General features: G+C 40.9%; 1 protein-coding gene across 22 annotated transcripts in view; it reads left to right on the top strand.

Annotated features, from left to right (window-relative positions):
• The window catches only part of TMEM71 (transmembrane protein 71), a 52630-nt gene that overhangs the window by 24048 nt on the left and 9398 nt on the right, over positions 1-19184 (top strand). For 8 of the 22 annotated variants that reach the window (XM_073999481.1, XM_073999480.1, XM_073999473.1 and 5 more), the window contains 2 exons: positions 7750-7935; positions 12615-12690. In XM_073999481.1, coding sequence (XP_073855582.1) covers positions 7750-7935; positions 12615-12690 — 262 coding nt within the window. Of the gene's footprint in view, positions 1-7449; positions 7513-7749; positions 7936-12614; positions 12691-19184 lie in introns of all 22 variants that reach the window. The other 14 variants (XM_073999479.1, XM_073999478.1, XM_065519643.2 and 11 more) reach the window with 4 other exon arrangements.

Here is a 19184-nt window from a genome sequence, read left to right as displayed (position 1 = left end):
GACAGTATTTCACATATTTAGAAATTAACATCTAGTTTTTCCTTCCTTGTCTCTTCGAAATATGTCCAAACAATTTCAAAGTGATTGGACCGCAGCAATGCTGCACGTGTGTGAGGTATCTTATTAAAATTCTCATGGTTTCCAAATATCCTCTAAATATAACAAATCAAACTACCTCCATCCAAAATCAGTAATTAGTCAACCTGGATGCACACAGGACTTTGAAATCTCTCATCTCTGCTGTCAAAGTAATCACATCTTCCCCAGACTTCTTGCTTTCCGGATTTACCCAAGGCCCCGTGACTTTTATCAGCAATTTATTTTTCTCTGGAAATGCCTAGTTAGAAGACTCCAGAAGAAATCAAAATTAAATTGTTTTGCTGTTTTCTCTCTGAGCAATGGATGCAATCAAACATTACTTCCCCTGATTTTCTTGTGCTTCATTTTTCAGGCAAGAGGATGTTTTTGCCTGTTTTGTTTGTCCTCAGTTCACCCCTTTCCCAGCTGTGTTGACACCTTTCCTCATTAGTTGCAATTCATTCTTGAGCCACGGAATTTTGCAGCTTCCCAGGCCCCAATACTGCAATTCGGGATGTGTTCCCAGAGCCTGTGAGTCATACTGAAGGAGAGTAGAGGATTCACGCAGGGAGGACTGAACAAGATGGGCTCTATTTCTACCAGTCCTAGAAAAGGCAGGATGACTCCAGGCAAGTCACCTGAGCTTGAGGTGTGTGCCTTTCTCTAGAACTCATGCCTGTCACATAAATATCTTTGGGAAGGCAACATCTGCATGTGTCTTTGGGCTTCTCTTTATAGCAAATCATGTCCATTTTTATATAAAAGGCTATGGAAGATGTGCTTAGAAGATACAGAATCTTCCCGACAGAAGTAAACTACATCAAATTTAGAAATCAAGTTAAACAGAATGAAATAGATATCTTCAACAAGAATACAATTAGAGCTATTTGGTAAAAGATTTTTTGCATTATAATCCTTTTGTTTGTTATTAAGTTTGGAGAAGAAAGTTCACTGTCAATTAGGGAAAGTTAAATCATGTCTTTTCAGAGATGAAAAATCTCCTTGATCACTTTTGACTGTTAAGACATTTTGTGGTTTCTCTGTCGAATGCCATCTTTTCTTTTAGAAAATTTTGTGTACAATTTCCAGTATTCTACATAGGATACATTTTCTGTTTCATCCAACTGTCAGCAGCAAAGCTTTATGATCAACTGGGCAGCCCTGGGAAACAGCACATCTTTTTACTGTTGTTACAGTCTCGTCCACATCTACCCAGATTGTAGTTAAGGGGCACTCATGAATATGCAATTAGCCGTGGAAGTTCCCATGTCTTTCTCACTTCCACATTGATTTGATCAGCTAGCCTCCTTTTTTTTTTTTTTTAACAGCTTTATTGAGGTGTAATTGCTATACAGAGAACTGCACATATTTCATGCGTACAATTTTATGACTTTAGACATATGCAGACACCCGAGATTCCATCACCACACTCAAGGTAATAGACATATCCAACATGTCCCAAAGGTTCCTGTGTCTCCGTGTGTGTGTGTGTGTGTGTGTGTGTGTGTGTGTTAAGAACATAACATGAGAGCTACCTTATTAATAAATACCATATTGTTAACTATAGGTACTATGTTGTAGAGCAGATCTCTATAACTCATCCTTTCAGCATAACTGAGACTGTATTCACATTGAACAATGGCTCCCGATTTCCCCCACCCCAACCCCTAACCCCTGGCAGCCACTATTGTACTCTCTGCTCCTATGCGTTTGACTATTTTGGCTATCTCACTGAAGGAGAATTATGCAATATTTGTCCTTCTGTGACTGGCTTATTTCACTTGGCATACTGTGCTCCAGGTTTATCCATGTTGTTGCAAATGGCAAGTTTTCCTTATTTTTTTTAAGATTGAATAATATTCTATTGCATGCATATACCACATTTTCATCATCCATTCATCTATGGATAGACACGTGGGCTGCTTCCACCTCTTGGCTACCATGCATGGTGCTGGGATGATCATGGTCCAGGGCCCCCTCAGGAGCCTGGTCATTATTGGATGATCTGCATGTTTCATTTTCTGCCACTCCTTTCTCTATGGCAACCAGCAGGGATGCATCCACAGACTGCTTTGTCAAGCTGCCAAAGGCTATGTGTAAGGTGGTGCAAGGCAGCCTGCAGGGTTAGTAGTAATTCCCCAGTCCAAAACCCCAGCTGAGTATCCAGTCCAAGTGGGACCACAGGTGGAGCCAGCCCACCAGCTATTCACCTCTCTTGAAGTCGCAGTCTTAGCTCAGCCTCAGCCTCCGTGGTGGCGAATACCGACCCACTTTCTCTATAGTTACTGCACCCTGTCATAGCAGGCCTACGTTAGATTTTGCAAATTAACAACACTACACATCTTAACCTCCCAGCCCTTACTGAATTCTCCATAAAACTTACTGAATGCTAACTATGAGCTGGGTACTAATTGCTGGTGTCTGGGTCAGATGAAGTGATGTTTTTCTCATGGAGCCTTTTATCTAGTGAGGGAGGCAGACACTAAACAACAACAACAACAAAAAAACCACACAAATTATGTATTCTATTGTCTGTATTTCTGTAACAATTATAAAATCATAAATTATGATTTGTCCTCTGAAGGCAGAGAACACAGTGTTTTGACTAGAGTAAGCACAACCAGGAAAATACAGACACGTGATCACCACTCGAAGCACCTACCAGAGTTGTCGAAAGGACTCTAATGATCCAGTTGCCTTAGATGGTTAGGTCCGCTCTCTCAATGACAGGGTTGCTCAGCCTCAGCATCATAGTATTGTGGGCAGGTAAGGCCTTGTTGTGGCACCTGTCCTGTGCATTGTTGGGGGTTTAATAGCATCCCTGGCCTCTGTTCAGCAGATGCCCGTAACACTCCTCACCTCACCCCAAATAGTGACAACATAAACTGTCTCGAGATACTGCACCATGTCCCCAGGGAGGAGAAATCACCCCCTATTAAGAACTACCGTTGTATGAGGACCCCAATGTCTTCTGGAGCCCCATAGTCACTCAGCTCCTAGACTGGGAATCTTGCAAATCTCTCACTGCTGAGTGAGCATTTTAACACACAAAGCAACTCATGTTACACTCATGCTCAAATTTTTAATGACTCTAAATCACCCACAGAATCAATATTAGCTTGGAGTGTGATATGAGACCCCACACAATGTGACCTCTGCTTAGCAGCCCAGACAGAATCCTCTCCTGGGACTGGCCTCACTCACATGCTCTTGTCTAGCGACACAGAAGGACTCACTCTTCTGGGAACCCACCCTGGTCTCTTCTAGATTGATGTACTGTAATTTCTCCCCATCCCCACTTACTTTCTTCCTCTCTGCCTGGCCTGTCCTCTTCCTGCTCTCTCTCTGGAAGAACTCCTACTCCTCCTTCCAGTTTCCACTGAAGCACTGCCTCCTCTGTGAAGCCTCCCTGGATTTCCCTCAGACAGACTCAGACACCCTTTCCTAGACTCCCACTGGACAACTTGTTCCAGCCTTTGTTGTAGCAATTACCTCATTGCATCCTAATTGTTCATTTGCATATATGTCCCTCTCCAGATCATGAGTAGGGCAGAGCAGTATCTAATTTGACTTCCTTCTTCCAGAGCAGCATTGGCAGTATATACAATAACTGCACTGAATGAATAAATTGATCTGCCTGGCCCGTATCCACGCAGCTTTTCCCTCCCCACTTCTTTTTGCTCCACCTCCCAAATCCTCTGGCTTGGGGGTCTTCTCTGGGGATGTCACCTGGGGGCTGCCTCAGTCTTTCTTCCCAGCTGGTTGGTATCTTTCTTTAGTCATTTTATGTTCCAGATATTCCATGACAGCAATGAAGGCAGAGAAAGTCTCTATTTATTAACTGCAGCTGTTCAGATTACCCTGCTTGTTCCCCTTGAAGTTCCTACCACAAGGTAAAAATCATCTCCTTGATTCTTTCCTTTCTTCCTCCCTGTTCTTCTTTTGTCCCTGCCTCTAAACCCTTCTCAGGAGCTGTGGCTATTCCCCACCAGGTCAAGTTGGTCTTTCCCAGAGGCCCTCTTGCTATGCCTGTTCAGCTCTGTGATGGGACAGGGGGCAGAGATTACAATCTCTTCCCTCTCCTGGGGCAGTTTCCTCTAGAGAGGACTGTGTCCTATGGTAAAGTCAGGGCAATTAAGCAGCCATATGGGATAAACCCTGTGCCTAGAAATGTCTGGAGCAGGTTTAGGAATCCCTTCATGGTATAGCAAATTCCTGTATATATAATTCAAAGTAAAATTACCTTACCCAAGGTCAAGTAATAAGCTTCTTTTATTATTGAATGATAAATTCTTTAAAATCACTTCTACCTTGAAACGTCCTTTGCTGACTCATCAGTACCCTTCTACCACCCCCCACTCCCCATGAAGTTGATTATCACATTTGGTCATGTAACTAGGGATGATATCTATTACAATGTCTATTAGTGATAGAAGTTTCGATTCTCTCCATCTATACCATATGTTGGGATGTTTGCATTTTTGTCTTTTCTCCTTCACTTATCACAGCTGTAAAAAAGTAGATATTACTGTCCTATTTTACGTGAAGAAACTCAGAGTCAGAAAAATTAAGCAAATTGCCCTGTTACTAGTCTTAGAATGTTTGTTCCAGTCTTTCTGATGCCAAAGTCCTTGAAATTTCCACAAAACCACATTTCATCTCTTTTTAGCAAATGACAGTCTGTTTCCCCTGTCCATAAGTGATGCCTCCTTTATCACCTCCCACTGTTGACTCGTGTGTACATGCACACACACACAAACACACACATGTGCACACATGAACACCCCGCCCCCCACCAGATTTCAACTTCTTTTGGGACAGTGTCTTATTCTCCCTTGTTTCCCTCCCATCTAAGTGTCCTACAATTTATAAGTTTACCAAATATTTGCCCAGGAGATATGCATATTTCCCTTAGTCATGAAATCAAAATTTAGATGGACCATAGAAATAATTGTCCTGTTTAGACAAGAAGCAAAAATAAGGATATACTATGGGTATTTAAAAAAAACACAAAAAACAAAAAACACAAATTTTACAGGTCTTCAGTTTCCCCAAGGTAAAATAAATTAGGACAATTTCTCCAAACACCATGCCTCCTGCTCAAAGCTTAAAGCCAGATGGTAACATCATGGCTACTCCCATCATCTCCCACTGCAGGATTATCTTTTTCTGAAGCACCATATTTATTCTCCTTACCCATGGGAGATTATCTCCCTGCGTAATTTATAATTTTAGATTGTGAGCTCATGTCCTTTGGGCTTTATCTGGGGAAATCTGTGCAGCTTGGGCTGAGAGTGTGTTTCCACAGAGAGCTTTTATGTTGGCTTCTGGCAGATGTCACAGGGCTAGTGCCAGCCTGAGACTTTTTAAAATATTAACTTCCCAGGTTAGTATAAATTTTAACTCAAGGCCAGGCATGTTGGCCCATGCCTGTAATCCCAGCACTTTGGAAGGCTGAGGTGGGTGGATCACCTGAGGTCGGGAGTTCGAGACCACCCTGACCAACATGGAGAAACCCCGTCTCTACTAAAAATACAAAATTAGTTGGGTGTGGTGGCACATGACCATAATCCCAGCTACTGGGGAGGCTGAGGCAGGAGAATCGCCTGAACCCAGGAGGCGGAGGTTGCCGTGAGCTGAGATCGTGCCATTGCACTCCAGCCTGGACAACGAGAGCAAAACTCCGTCTCAAAAAAAAAAAAAAAAAAAATATTAACTAAAAACCCACTTACTTATAAAGTGTTCAGGGAGACGTTTTCCTCCCACCCACTATGTAGGCCAAAAGAGATAAGCTTTCATGCCTTCCCCTAGAACCAGTGGGCAGATTTTTTTTTTTTCCTAGCTATCCTTTCATTGAGGAAATAGCATTTTGAGTCCCTACAGAAACTCGGTTTTAATTTTCTGCCTCTCTTGAGACCAAGGCCTTTTTTTCTGTTCCTAGTGTCAGTTAATTGATAGACCTTTGACTACTATGACTTCTAAGGCCCTCTCCCCCACCCCTTTTGGAAGCTTTGTTCACAGCACATGCTTAGAGTTATAGGTTTCCCTGGCTTGGCTTTGGGAATATTTCCTTCTTTTGAGCTCAGCTATAGAGTTAAAGAAAAATAACATGTGTTGGGCATTTGCAGTCCCTTTCAGATGTCATCTTAGAAAATACCTACATCCCAAAGCAGGACTCTGGCTACTCTTTCTGAGTGGCTTTGCTTCCAAGTCAATGAGTTCTAAACTGGCTCAAATTCTTACCCAAGATCATAAGAGTAAAGTTAAACCCTGAACTATGACACAGACCACTCAAGACAGAACCAAGAGAATTCCTAGGTACATTTATGCCAGGTGAACCAAATGGGAGACGTCCAGTGGTTGAATCAGAGGTGTGGTGCTTAACTTTCCCTGTGGTTGAAAGGCATTCTTAACACATTCATCCTTTCCAAGGAAGCTTTCGCTTAGAGCATTTTGGATCCCTTAATCTCTGACTCAAACTAAGAATCAAGGATTAAAATTCATTCCTTGGTGACCTCACACTGAAGACACCAAGTGTTATGAGGAGTCATCTTAGCATGTTTGAAACTTAATGTTGCATGCATGCTTTTGCAATAAACTTGACTTTTTTGTGAGAATGTCAGGCTAAGTTTAGGGCCAGTAAAATATATTTATGTATGAATCATCATAGAAGAAAATGGGTGCATGTTCTTGAAGCTATGTATGTATGAAATAGCCTCTTTGAATAAAAAAGTTTAAACAGATGGTTGCTATATTTTATCTAGGCATTTCAATGTATTTTATAGAGGCAGAATTTCCTTCATGGCACTTGTCACAAGATATTTTCTCCCCTGCCCCTCAGCAATATGTAAGGATAGAGATGTTGTTCTAATTCACCACTGTATCCCAGCAGCTAGGTCAATTTCTAATATATAGTCACATTCAATAAATGTTGAATGAATAAATGAATCAGAAGTAGAAGGAGTTGACTGCTGCAAAGTTTGGTCCTATAAAGATGTGAGGTTTATATACTGACTACACTTCCTTTAAATCCATCTATACAAGCCTCAGTATCACTGAAGATGCCTCTGGCCTTTGTTTGTCTCTGCACCGAAGATATTTCTCTTCAGCCTTCAAGTATGAAGACAAATTGAAATGCCATTTGATATGGTTTGCCTGTGTCCTCACCCAAATCTCATATTGAATTGTAGCTCCCACAATTCCCACATGTTGTGAGAGGGATCTGGTGGGAGGGAATTGAATCATGGTGTTGGGTCTTTCTCACGCTGTTCTCCTGATAGTGAATAAGTCTCATGAGATCTGACAGTTTTATAAGGGGTTTCCCTTTCACTTGGCTCTTATTCTCTCTTTGCCTGCCACCATCCATGTAAGATGTGACTTTGCTCCTCCTTGCCTTCCACCATGATTGTGAGGCCTCCCCAGCCATGTGGAACTGTGAGTCCATTAAATCTCTTTTTCTTTGTAAATTACCCAGTCTCAGGAAAGTCTTTATCAGCAGCATGAAAACAGACGAATACACTATCTTATCCAAAAATCCTTCTCCCATCCCACTATGGTAGTGCAATAGTGTATCAATGTTACTATTTTTGTGATTATTAGGAACTAACTGTGCATTGAGCAGTCACCGAACACACACACATACACTTACACTGAACCCCTCTGCTTTTTCAGCAGATGGTTTACACTGTTCTCTGACTGATGACTGGGAGTCGGGGAAGATGAATGCAGAATCTGTAATCACCTCCTCTTCCAGCCACATCATATCTCAGCCTCCTGGAGGAAACACCCACAGTTTGTCTCCTCAGTCCCAGTTGACAGCTTCTGAACGTTTCCAGGAGAATAGTTCGGATCATTCAGGTGAGTTCAGGTGTTTTAAATCCACACCCAAAGAATTCTTTCTTTCAGAGCCTGAGAATGACTTGGAGATGACTAATGTGCACTTAGGAGCTGGTACCAACATGTGTGAGGAAGGGAGGACATAGGGCCTCTGCCAGAGCCCAGGTTACCCTTTTCAGAGGCAATGACTGCCTTTGGGTGTCATGTTAGAGGCACCAAAAGCACTGGATCTGCAGTGTTTTATTTAAAAAAAAATTCCAAGAATATTTTGTAAAATGTTAGGCCTCAGTAAAGCAAAGTGGAAGATTCACAGATGTTTGCTATTTTAATTCTTAGCTGTGTATTGGACATACTACATAAGAAGAAAAAAGAGGCTGGGCCCGGTGACTCACACCTGTAATCTCAGTATTTTGGGAGGCCGAGGCAGGTGGATCACCTGAGATCAGGAGTTCGAGACCAGCCTGGCCAACATGATGAAATCTCATCTCTATTAAAATACAAAAATTAGCCGGGTGTGGTGGTGTATGCCTGTAATCCCAGCTACTCTGGAGGCTGAGACAGGGAGAGTCACTTGAACCTGGGAGATGGAGGTTGCAGTGAGTCAAGATCACTTGAGATCACACCACTGCATTCCAGCCTGGGTGACGGAGTGAGACTCCATCAAAAAAAAAAAGAAGAAGAAGAGGAAGAGGAAGAGGAGGAGGAGGAAGAGGAGGAAGAGGAGGAAGAGGAAGAAAGAACAAAAAGAACATCCCTTAGTATTTTCTTGCGGGAGTAAAGCTGTAATAAATTCAACAAGCATGCCCTTTAATTTCTGGTTTGTTAATGTCAGATTAAGCATGTTTGGACATAGTGCTGCACCAAGGTGAAAGAGCTCACTCTGTCATTGGCTTGCTGAGATTAAAAGCCCAGCTCCCTACTCGTTAGCTATAACTCAGAAGAAGTTTACCAAACCCTCTCAAACTTAACTTTTTTTTTTTTTTTTTGAGACAAGTCTCACTCTGTTGCCCAGGCTGGAGTGCAGTGGTGCGATCTCCACTCACTGCAAGCTCCGCCTCCCAGGTTCACACCATTCTCCTGCCTCCCAAGTAGCTGGGACTACAGGTGCCCACCACCACGCCTGGCTAGTTTATTGTATTTTTAGTAGAGACGGGGTTTCACTGTGTTAACCAGAATGGTCTCGATTTCCTGACCTCATGATCTGCCCGCCTCTGCCTCCCAAAGTGCTGGGATTACAGGCATGAGCCACAAACTTAACATTTTTATATCTACATGGAGATGATCATAATTCATACCTTCTTGTGACTAAAATAACTCTTGTAAAGTACTTAGCATACTGTGTCATGTCTACTGAATACTCAGTAAATGTGAAGTTATTGTTACATAAAATTGAAGTTAAATCGGAAAAATATTTTCTCTTTATTTGCTTCCACAAAATCATAAATATTCACTTCACTGGCCATCACTCTTCTGGTTCTGAAGATCAGTATGCTTTGTACATTTTGTTCCCAGTGCAGCTACTAGATAAATGTTCAAGGGTTTTTTGGTTTTGTTTTTTGTTTTTTTTTTCTAGTTCCCTTTCCAGGTTTGGAATGACAGGTTATCAACACCTAAGAAGGCTCGATAGCCACCTCCTCCAGGGAGCTCACCATACTTGGTGCTCCCCTAGCTCCCAGGACTTCTCTTTCTCATGCCCATTATTTGCACTGTTACTGCATGTTTGCCTCTGTGAGATCCTTAAAGATGAGCACTAGGTCATAGTCATCTGTGAATTCCAAAATGCCCACATAGGCATGGAGTCTCACTCTGTCACCCAGGCTGGAATGCAGTGGTGTGTCCTCGACTCATAATGCTTCTTTACTGGTGGACCAAGTAGTAAGTGTGCTACCTCCATTTTACATATAAGAATATTCAGGTTCAGATAGATAAAGTTAACCTTTGTACCCTTTGCCAAGGGTTTTGTAAGAACAAATATAAGCTCTTTGCTGTGTCTGGAATCTCTCTCCCACCTGCTATACCTGGGTGGCCCTCTACTCTTCCTCAAGTCTCTAATTAAATGAGACCACCTCTATGCACCTTCTCTGCCTGCTTCTGCCTGGTGGAGGTAGCACTTTACTTCCCCTTGATTCCCTAGCACTCTATATATCTCTATAGAAACTGTTTATTTTCCTCTTTCTCACTAGGCTATGAAGTCCTGGGTGGACAAGATCTCTATCTTCCATTAAGCCCTTCACATGTAGGTTTTGCATGTATGTTCTCTTTCAGGTGCTAAAGATATAGGCAGGTACATCATCTGTATCAGTCTAAGATTTTTGAGTTCCAGTGGATGGAAACCCAACTCAAAGTAATTTATTGGCTCATCTTAATGAAAATCCCAGGCTTACAGTGCAGGATCCTGTCATTCTCTGTTTTTTGTTTTCTCTTCTCTTCTATGTCTGTGTTACTCTTTGAAAGGTTGTACCAGGCTAGCCTGGGTGACATAGTGAGACTTCGTCTCTCCAAAAAATACAGAAATTAGCCAGTCATGGTGGCTCATGCCTGTAGTCCCAGCTACTCAGGATGCTGAGGTGATAGGATCGTATGAGCCCAGGAGTTGGAGACCAGCCTGGGCAACATGGTGAGACCCCATTTCTACAAAAAATTATCTGGGCATAGGGGTGCATGCCTGAAGTCCCAGCTACCTGGGAGGCTGAGGTGGGAGAAACACCTGAGCCTAAGAGGTCAAGGCTGCAGTGAGCCAAGATCATGCACTGTACTGCAGCCTGGGCAATAGAGTGAGACCCTGTCAAAAAAAAAGAAAACAAAACAAAACAAAAAAGACCCTCTGTCCATGGTGGATCCTGGTGGCTCTGTGCCTATACCTTTCTAGTTTCCAGTTCAGCAGAAAGAGATTACATCTGTCTGGACTAATGACAAGAGGCCAATAATTGAATTTCATTGGTTCTGGAAGGGCCTGTTTCACATGAACAAAACTTTGTTGATAAGTATGTGAAACTCCAAAAAGCTTGAAAAGAATCAAATGCTAGGAAGAAAGAGAAAAAACCAGTCACTTCACTGAATCGTGTACCAACAGAGGGGGAAAGGTGATTCCTCAAGGAAAATATGGGCACTGTCCCCAGGGAACAGGAAATCGATGCTGACTGTTGTCTCAGTGAGCTTGCAGTCTAGTGGGGGAATATTGAGAAATATTACAGAATTTTTAATTCAATGCGAAAGAGAGTTAGCGAAAGAGAGTTAGCGAAGATATGAACAAGGTATAATGGGAGCACAGAGAGGGAGCAGCTAAGGGCTAAGGAAGAGCTAGTAGAATCAAGGTAGGCTTCCTGAAGGAGGTTACACCTGAGCTGAGCTGAAAAAGGTATTCAGTAAATGGCCACTTAAGGAAGGAATTCATGAATAATTCGTCCCAAATCACACAACTCATATCTTTGTAGATCTCAAATTTAAACCCATTCATCCTTCAGTATCCAAGTCTGGTGAACTTTGCAGTTTTTCAAGCTGGATTTGTTTCTGAGGAAATGTTTTCCAAATTCCACATGAAATCAGGGTAGGCTAAGAATAGAAACACACTTTAGAAGGATGGTTGAGTATTCAATTGAACCCACAATAACTGAATTCACAATATACATGAACGACTGTACATTTGCAGTGACATAATTTACTACTGTGATATTTTGAATTGCCAATCTTCAGCATTCCACCCGCATTATGGGCTAAGTAGGTTTTGTTAGCTGACTCAATCCTCATTCATGGCATAAATAGCAAAAATAAATGCATTCATAACATAAAGTCATTCCAAGTTTTAAACAACTGTTGCAAAATCGAGCTTTTGAAGCATTTGGCAAAAATTAAGTTGAGGTCTGTTTATATTCTCCTTTAGGTCTTTTATGTGGTAATCCTTAAACCAGCTTTAATTTCTTTAAGGTGATTACAATAATACTGAGGTTCACTCTTATTCTTATAATTGTTGGATGACTTGTAGTTTCTACTGTGGCTTGGCAGTACTGAAATATTGTACTGATTGCAAAGAGTTTTGCAAAGACAAATATTTCATAATATATGTTCTCATTTTTGGTCTTTAGAGACTTCCGGTATGTGAAGTCGCAATTGTCTTTCCCTGCCTGCTTCAGACAAAATGTTATGCTCTGTCTAGATGTGGTTTTTAAATCTTGGCTGTGACACCTCATAGCTGTGTGACCTTGGACGAGTTCATCATTTCTCTTAGTCTTATTCTTCTCTTTGCAGAACTAAGATAATGGCATGCACCTCACAGGGTTGTTGTGCTGTTTAAGTGAACTAACGTATAAAAGCTCTTTGTGAATTATAAGACACTTTACAGATTTTAGACATTATTATTATCACAGTCACAGAGTTAGATTTCTTACATTATCGTAAACTCTACAAAGCCTTTCCCCAACGTTAGATCAAAAGGCAGCCCTAAACTGTGTAAATAGCATAGTCTTTTATTTTATAGTGATTGAAGAAAGTAATTAGTTGCTGAAATTTTCTAATGACAGCCCTGTATAACAGTAGGTAATTTTATCTTGTTATTTATGACGCATTGCTTGAACTGACATACGTTCCAAAACTTTTTTTTTTTTTTTTTTGGTGGGTAGAAGGGAAGTTTGAGATGATTTTTTGTTCCAAGATGATTGAATCAGCAATGATTTCTAATTTATTTATTTTTTTCTTCCTATTAGAAACCAGTTTGTTGCAAGAGGTCTTCTTTCAGACCATCCTGCTTGCTGTGTGCTTAATCATTTCTGCATGTGCAAGGTAATTCAGATTTTATTTTCATGCAGTGGTATTTCATAATTAGTGAAGCTATAACTGATTGATGATTTCCTTGCCCTATTCCACAAAACATTTTAGGTAGCTTTGTTGTTAAGATTTGTTCATTTGTCTGTCCATGATAAGTTTCCCTTTATCTCTCATTGCCCACCTCCATCCTCTCACAAAGCATGCAAAACCTAGAAAGTAGGCAAGGCACAGTGGCTCATGCCTGTAATCCCAGGACTTTGGGAGGCCAAGGTGGGAGGATCACCTGAGGTCAGCTGTTCGAGACCAGCCTGACTAACATGGTGCAAATTAAAAATATGAAACTAACTGGGCCTGGTGGGGGGGCACCTGTAATCCCAGCTACTCGGGAGGCTGAGGCAGGAGACTTGGTTGAACCCGGGAGGCAGAGGTTGCAGTGAGCCGAGATCCCACCATTGCACTCTGGCCTTGGCAACAAGAGCAAAACTCTGCCTAAATAAATAAATGAATAAATAAAAACCTAGAAAGCATACAAAACCTAGTGTACCTTGCTTAAAATTGTATTTTACCATGTATTGCTTTTTGTTAAAAAAAAAAAGTGGCTCCTGGAGTTCAAAGGCACTTGAAGTTCCCGCTATGGGACTTAGGGTCCCTGCAGAGACTCCACCCTTCCCATTGTATTTGCATATCCCCACATAAATTGTCTCTTTATGTCTCAAGGTATGTTTGTTCTCTACTCTCTGGCCTGTACGTTCTTCCTCTGCCTTCTTTTTCTTTCCCCATCCAAGTCTCCAGGGTAGTGATCGAGTTCCTTGGCCCACTCCTGCCTCAGGGCCTTTGTACTTGCTGTTCACTCTGCCTCTTACAACCCTCCAGATAGCCTCATTACATGTGAACTTACTTCTTTACAAAATCTGTTCAAATGTCACATCATCAGAGATATCTTCCCTGAAAATCCTGTATAAATAGCATGCCACTCTTTGTCACATGCACCTTGCTTTACTTTTCTTTCAAGCACTTATTACCCCCTGACTGTGACATGATTATCTGTTGAAGTTTCAATGGGATCTGCCTCTCCCTAGAAGAATATGAGCTGCCTGAGAGCAGACACATTGTGTGTCTCCCTCATTTCAGCATCCTCAGTGCCAGGAGTTCTTCAATATTTGTTGAATCAATGAAACAAAGGTGAATACAACAGTCCAGGGGTCTTTATGGTTCTTGAACTCTGGCCAGCAAGGGCTGCCTGCTCTCGAGTCCCACATTTTGAGGGTCAAATACAGCAGCATCACTTGGAGGAGCCGCTTTTCAAAATACAAAGTCCTGGATCCCATCCCTTGAGATTCTAATTTAGATTTACTGAGAATTGGTATTTTAAAATAAGCTTCCCAGATAATTATGAGGTTTGCAAAATATTTTTAGATCACAATGGGACCAAAAGAACAAAAGTGGAGTGTGGGGGGCGCTCCTGTGGTTAAAAATAAATTTGCAAAATTCTGCGTTCTGTATCCCAAGTTGGAGAACCATGATGTGCATTAGTATAATAATCAGTGAAATAATGTGGTGAGGGAACACGTCTGGCTTTATTTCACTTAGTGTTTTCCAAACCTCCAAGTTGATCTCAGAGCCCTTTCTTTCCTTTCACAGGACTGTGAATTAAATGTTCGTTAGGTTAATGTTTGTGGATACTCCTGCCTTAAGAGGTGGAGCTTAACTCTTAATCTTTTGAGGGAGGGCTGCATTTAGACACGTCTTCCAGGAAGTAGAGTAAGGAAGTGGGTAAGGAAGGTAACTCTTCAGTGGAGAAACTGGACAAACACTGCTGCGAGTGAACAAGTCAGCATCAACAGGGATAAGTTATACTGATTGCATGTCCCTTTGATAGATGTGGTGAGAATGGCGCTTTACCTCTGTGGTCTTCCAAATCCCAGTCTACCAAAAGAAAAATAGCAGAATAAATAAATTAATTAATTAAAATAAAATAAATTAAGGGACATTCAACACATTATCTGAGCAGGACTTTCCAAAACTCTTGTTGTACTAATGTACCAGTATTGGTACATTACCATGTTCCTTCATTGCGACAAACATACCACAGTAATAATAATAGAGAAAGCTGACTGGGGACCACATGAGAACCCTCTGTCCTAATTTTCTGATTTCTCTGCATATCTAAAATTATTCTAATAATGTTTATTTGAATTAAAAATTGACTAAAAATGTATAGATGTGGGCAAGAGCGTGGAGGTGTCTCTTTTTTTTTTTTTTTTTGACTCGGAGTCTCACTCTGTCACCCAAGCTGCAGTGCAGTGGCCGGATCTCAGCTCACTGCAAGCTCCACTTCCCGGATTTATGCCATTCTCCTGCCTCAGCCTCCCGAGTAACTGGGACTACAGGCACCCGCCACCACGCCCGGCTAACTTTTTGTATTTTTAGTAGAGACGGGGTTTCACTGTGTTAGCCAGGATGGTCTTGATCTCCTGACCTTGTGATCTGCCTGCCTCGGCCTCCCAAAGTGCTGGGATTATAGGCGTGAGCCACCGCGCCTGGCCGGATATTTCTCATAGATATGTAAGTGACACATGACAGACAGGAAAGTCAACATGTTTGCACATACAGGTTGAGTATGCCTCACACAAAATGCTTGGGACCAGAAGAGTTTTGGATTTTGGACTTTTTTTTTTTTTTTTTTACATTTGGGAATATTTGCATATACATGATGAGATACCTTGAGGATGAGACTCAAATCTAAACAGAATTCACTTATGTTTCATATACACACAGCCTAAAGGTAACTTTACACAATATTTTAAGTAATTTTGTGCACCTGTGGCATGAAGTCAGGTGTGGAAGTTTCCACTTGTGGCATCGTGTAGGCACTCAAAAAGTTTCAAACTTGGGGCATTTCAGATTTTGAATTTTTTAATTAGAGATGCTCAACCTGTGTATATAAAATTCAAGAAAAGGCAAGACAAATCAATTATTATAGATGTAAGAATAGTGATGAATTCCAAGGGTATGTACTGAAAGGGACAACCAAGGAACCTTATAGGGTGCAGGAAATATTCTGTATCTTGATCTGTGTAACAATTACAGGTGTTTATATTAAAAAATCAAAATCAAGTTGTATACTTTATAGGCTTTGCTGTATGTATGTTAGAGCTCATTTTAGAATAACGGTTTTAAAATGCATATAAAGGGATTTCCAAAAGGATATTCACCAGATTTTATTAATAACTTTTCCTGTATGGTGGGATTTTTCTGATGATATTTTCTTTTCTTTTTTGTATTTATTTGTAATCTCTTTCAAATGATTCAGATTTTGAAAATAAAAACCACAAAAATATTATTCTTTTTTAAAATAAATCTACCCAGTGACATCATCACCCATCCTATTGGCAAAAATTCAAATGCTTGGTCACATATTTTGGCGAAGTTGTGAAGTAGCAGACGTGCTCCATCATTGCTGTGAATTTTTAAACAATTTATTCTTAAAATCCCCAGGTAGGGGGGCCGGGTGCCGTGGCTCACACCTGTAATCCCAGCACTTTCGGAGACTGACGTGGGTGGATCACAAGGTCAGGAGATAGAGACCATCCTGGCCAATACGGTGAAACTCCGTCTCTACTAAAAATACAAAATATTAGCCGGGTGTGGTGGTGGGCGCCTGTAATCCCAGCTACTCCGGAGGCTGAGGCAGGAGAATGGTGTGAACCCAGCAGATGGAGCTTGCAGTGAGCCAAGATCACGCCACTGCACTCCAGCCTGAGCGACAGAGCAAGACTCCATCTTGAAAAAAAAAAAAAAAAAAATCCCCAATCCTCAGGTAGGGAGATTCAATAATGTCGACCAAGTTTAAAGTTACATGTCTCCTTTGACCTGGCCATACCTTTTCAAATAATTTATTGTGTGAAATGACATATGTAAAATACTATTCATTGCATTTTTAAGCAGTTTTTAAAAATTATTTTTAAGTGCACTTTCAGTGGTTTTAGTATATTTACAAAATTGTAACACCATCACCACTATAATTCTATAACAATTTCATCACTGAAGAAAGAAACCCTGTACCCATTAGCAGTTACTCTCCATTCCTTCCTCTCCCACTTCCTGGAAACCACTAAAGTACTTTCTGTCTCTATGAATTTGTCTATTCTGGACATTTCCTATAGAGTTATACAATATGTGGACTTCTGTGTCTGGTTTGACTCACTTAGCGTAATGTTTTCAGAGTTCATCCATGTCATAGCATGTATCATACTTCATTCTTTTTTATGGAAGAATAACATTCCATTGCATAGATATACCACATTTTGTTTATCCATTCCATCAGTTGATGGGCATTTGAGTTTTTCCCACTGTTTGGCCATTATGAATAATCTTGCTATGAACACTAGTGTACAAGTTTTGTATGGACATACATTTTCATTTTTCTTGGTTAAATATCTGGGAATTGAGTTTCTGGGCATATAGTAACTCTATGTTTAGTATTTTTAGAAACTGCTGAAACGTTTTCCAATAGGACTTCACCATCTTGCACTCCCACCCCCACCATCAGTGTATGAAGAATCCAAATTTTCCTCATCCTGAACGGTTGCTATTGTCTGTCTTTTTGACTAGAGCCATCCTGGTGGATGTGGTGTGATACCTCACTGTGGTTTTGATTTGCATTTGCCTGATGGATAATGATGTTGACCATCTTTCCATGCACTTATTTGATGTTTGTTTGTGTATCTGTTATACAGAAATGTCTGTTCAAGTACTCTGACACTTTTTAAACCAGGCTGTTTGCTTTTTATTGTTAAGTTAAAATAATTCTTTATATTTTCTGCATATTAACCCCTTCTCAGATATGTGATTTGCAAATATTTTTACTGTTCTGTGGATTGCCTTTTCACTCTATCGAATGTATTCTTTGATGTGCAGAAGTTTTAAATTTTGATGTAGCCCAATTTCTCAATTTTTTTTTCTTTTTTGTGGCCTCCGCTTTTGGTGTCACAGTCAATAAATCATTGCCAGATCCACTGTCATGAAGTTTCCCACCTATCTTGTGTTGTGTTTGATAGTTTTAGCTCTTACATTTAGATTTTTAATTCATTTTGAGTTAATCTTTGTATATGGCATAAAGTAATGCTTCAACTTCATTCTTTTGCATGCAGTGTAGTAAGTTTTGAAGTGGAAAAGCATGAGTCTTCCAACTTTGTTTTCCTTCCTCAAGATTGTTTTAGCTATTTTGGGTCCCTTGCACATCGTTTTGGTAATAGCAGAAAATAGAAACAACCCAAATGTCCATAAATAGAGGACTGAATAAATAAATTAAATTTGTCCACACCACAGAACAATGTGCAGTTGTGAAGTGCAATAGAGATAGATGTAGTAATAAAGTTAGAGAATGGGGTGGGAAAGACAGAGAGACAGAAAGAGACAGGATAATTCGTATCTTTCAAGATATAAATTATTCATAACTGGAAAGTCCAAGCATTGAATACAGCTGCCCCTTAATACATAAGAGGGTTTGATTCTAGAGCTTCCCTCAGATACCAAAATCCTTGAATACTGAAGCCCCTTATATAAGATGATGTAGTATTTGCAAATACCCTATGTATATCCTCCCATATAATTTAAATCATCTCTAGATTACTTATGTAGATGGGTTATATTACTTATGAACTTTATTTCAGGATAAGAAGAGGCATTACTGTTATTAAATGAAATGTTTGTTTTTAAAAGGGACTGTTAGGTCTGACTGGTCTGAATACCTTTTTTACAGACAAAATATGCTATGGAATATACAGGTGTGGGTGATCTGGATCTCCATCTCTTCACTGCCATGACTCTTTTTCAGATATATATTGAGCCTTTACAAGCAAGGTGTGAAGTGGTGAGGGCTGCGTGAAAAACAAGTGTGGGGTCTGCTCACTGCTAGGTTGTAATAGCATCCGGGCCTAGCCACAACTTTGCTCTGAAGTCAGAGCAGGCAACGCGAGCAGGGAGAGGCCAGGGGCAGGAGCAGGCACTTCCAAGCCTGCAGGGGCAGGGGGCTTCCAAAGCCCCCAAGAGTGCAGGGATACCTGGGTTCAGAGCAGTGACTGGGCGGCTGCAGCTGCACCTAGGAGGACGGGGCTCCCTCCTGTTCTGGGCTCCCTCCTGTTCCAGGCTCCCTCAGGCTCTGTGAAGCACACAACCCTGGCCACGCCTCCCCTCATGCAGCTGGCGTCTTTGCAGCAGCCACAGATAGGCTGCTGCTGCTACCATCACTTATGGGACTTCAGTTTTCCCACCATTTCTGTCTTCCCTTAATTTCTTATTTTTTCAGAACAAATTATTTCTGCCATGGAATATTTTGCTTGTATATGATTAATATAGAAAACTGTTCACCTCTGTAAGAAAATATACTAACCCACAGCAATAACAAATATGCTAATCTACAATTAGCTCATTCCTTTTTGTTGCTGAATCATATTCCGTTGTATGGATGTATAAAGTTTGTTTATACATTTGCCTGTTGAAAGGTG

This window comes from Macaca fascicularis, chromosome 8 (assembly GCF_037993035.2).
Source record: "Macaca fascicularis isolate 582-1 chromosome 8, T2T-MFA8v1.1".
In the NCBI taxonomy this organism is placed as follows: Eukaryota; Metazoa; Chordata; class Mammalia; order Primates; family Cercopithecidae; genus Macaca; species Macaca fascicularis.
This window is presented reverse-complemented; position numbering and strand designations above follow the sequence as displayed.